We start from the raw sequence: 2,805 nt of genomic DNA on the forward strand, positions 1-2,805 counted from the left end.
TTCAAGTTGAACCTGTTCTCTATGCGTAGCTAGGCGAAAATATATTTTTCTCCCCGGCGCAAATTTGAGACCTTTCCTTTCTTAACCACCTGGCCTTGGTTGTTCAAAGGTGGATAACGCTATCCAGCGGATAAGCATTAGCAAAACCATTAACAATTATTCCATGAGCGCACGTTGGATATGAGATGGTAAATAGCAAGCGCGAATGGAATAATTGTTTTATTAAATTCCTTAAACTCCAAAAGTTTGGAAGTACGAAATACGAGCGAAAAAAGGGAGAAAATCCTAGTGAAATCGAAAAAACTTGATGAAGATGCGATGTTGTGTAATACCTGGTTGTCAGACAGACGTAGGCTGATCACAAAAACATTTCTTACTTTTTCGCGTACTTCTAAGCTTCGAAATTGATCCAAACTTTCCCCAAAAACATTTTTCTTGTGCTTTATACCAAGAGAAATTTCGATTTCTGGCGTAAAAATTTTTAGCTTAGCAACGTTTAGCGCAATCATTTACCATATATGGTCAAACTAAGGTATATGAGCTGATAACCGAGATTGAGTGAACCAATCAGAGCACGAGAATTGCATTATCCGAGGTTGAGAATTTAATAAATTGAGTTATCCAATGGACAGTGGTTTATCCAGTGGATAGTGCTATCCACCCTTCGAACAACTGGGGCCAATAGTTTAAACAATTTTGTATTTCTTACTTCATTCACTATATGTATAATTATAGGGATATCACTCTCACGCGAAAGAAATAGTTTTATGGTAGAGAATAAATATACGATATATATGGGTTATTGACCAAGCTTATTCGGTCAAGATGGCTGGATATTGGCCAAGTTCTTTTTTTGAGTGTTTATGGACCGAGACTTTTAAGTCGAGGTCCATGAACACACACACACACACACAAAAGGAACGAGGCCAATATCCAGCAATCTTGACCGAACAAATTTGGTCAGTAAAGGATTTATTATATGGGATAAAACACCAAAATATGATTTTTGATCTTGCGGGACCAGGCGAGAAATCCCGAGCGGGCAGTAGAGCTCAATCTTGCCCGCTCGGGTAGCCAATCACAGGGCGGGATTTGGTTCATCTTGCCCGCTCTCGGAGCCAGACACAATAAATCAGATGATTGATGATAGATCATCAGAGTCAAATGAGTAATTTATGAATTTGCGAAAGAAACCTAAAAAACTGCGTAGATTTCTCATTTCAATACGATGATCTCTTTAAATATCGATCATTTTTTTACTTTGAAAGTGTCGAGGATAACTGCTTTTATCACGAATCCAAATTTTGTGGAGTAAACTTTCCCGCTGATGGACCTGTGATGACAAAGGCGACGACTGGTTGGGAGCCATCTTCCGAGAAAATGGTACCCTGTGTGGGGATACTGAATGGCGATGTCACCATGTTCCTCCTGCTAAAGGATGGTACGCGTTACCGGTGCCAGTTCCACAGTACTTACAAGTAGGTTATTTTGAGTTAGGGTTAAATAGTTGATATATCACAGTACGGGAAGCGACAACAACAAAAAACGAAAAATGAATTTCCACGTTGTATTTTTTTTTTACATGAAGGGTAGTTTTACATTGAAATTCCACGAGCCGTAAGCGACTTGAGTACCAAAGTAGAAATTTTGTTCCTTCCATCAACTTGTTATTTCTTTCCTATAGATTTACCTATGGTTGTCAAAGATCATTAAAAGATGAATCAGAGACTGTCACATCTTGAGGTCTCCTGAAAATGTCTAGTGTTAAAAAAAGAAAAAGGCACGTGACAGACCATAGCAGCTAAAATTGAGATTTCTTATCAGTCCTCCTTCCCGCACTCCTTTTTCAAATTCCTGGATGTAATGCTCAAGAATGAATATTTTTTTGTTTGCCACAGGGCAAAGACTGGGCCGAAAGAGATGCCAGACTTCCACTTCGTGGAGCATAAAATCGTACGGAAAGACCTCAGTGGCCGAGACCAGAAATGGCAACTGGTGGGAAATTCTTCTGCATCTGCAAGCTCCTTGTGAGCGAGAAGGCTTTTCAAAACTTTGTTGCAATACCCTGATGACAATGTAGTCCGAAAAAGGCCAGAAGAAATAAAGCACATTTGAAATTATCTACTTCTGAGTATTTTCCTTACATTCGGTTCATCAATAAATGCTCCCAAGAATCTCAATCCATTGTTAGCGATCCTTCTTCTATCACCTTTTCAATGACTGCTCAGGTTATTTCATTACAGTGACTGACCACTCACACCCCTCTCACACACTCACACTCTCTTGTTGAAAACACAGTTCAATCTCCAAACGCAGCGTAGAGGAGAAAGCTCCAGAGTTTTTTTATCAACCGACACAATTCTGTTTGAGAAAGTAAACTCACTTTTTCTGAGGCTGAGTTAGCAATATATGTCATTCGCGAGGAACAAGCTTCAAATTAGCAAATGCATGTCTTTATACCAAAACGATGCGATAGTCTTGATAACAGTATCAAATGGTCAACCGTATCAAAGGCTGAGGACAAGTCGAGTAGAAGGAGTATAATCGACTTGTTATCATCAACAGCACGCAGTATGTCATTTTGTACTTTTAGTAAGGCCGTCTCAGTTGAGTGCAAGACCTTGAAAGCAGACTGATACATCTCATCTAGCTGATATGTCTTTACATGGTCAGTCAATTGTTCAGCAACGGCTTTCTCAATGATCTTTGAGACTAGTGTCAGATTGGAGATAGATTGGAGGTGTCAGCGAGATTATAGGCTATTACTTGGCGCAAATTCCGGATAGCGGAAAATTTACGAACTAC

At 39.5% G+C, this 2,805-nt stretch overlaps 1 protein-coding gene across 3 annotated transcripts in view; it reads left to right on the plus strand.

Moving 5' to 3' along the window:
- LOC137977635 (GFP-like fluorescent chromoprotein FP506) overlaps positions 1-2,120 on the plus strand; it is a 15,606-nt gene extending 13,486 nt beyond the window's left edge. For all 3 annotated transcript variants that reach the window (XM_068824924.1, XM_068824925.1, XM_068824923.1), the window contains 2 exons: positions 1,269-1,478; positions 1,899-2,120. In XM_068824924.1, the coding sequence (XP_068681025.1) occupies positions 1,269-1,478; positions 1,899-2,031 (343 nt within the window). In that variant the 3' untranslated portion in view covers positions 2,032-2,120. The remainder of the gene's footprint in view (positions 1-1,268; positions 1,479-1,898) is intronic.
- Positions 2,121-2,805: the final 685 nt, after the last annotated feature.

Source organism: Montipora foliosa, chromosome 11 (genome assembly GCF_036669935.1).
Source record: "Montipora foliosa isolate CH-2021 chromosome 11, ASM3666993v2, whole genome shotgun sequence".
NCBI classification, from domain to species: Eukaryota; Metazoa; Cnidaria; class Anthozoa; order Scleractinia; family Acroporidae; genus Montipora; species Montipora foliosa.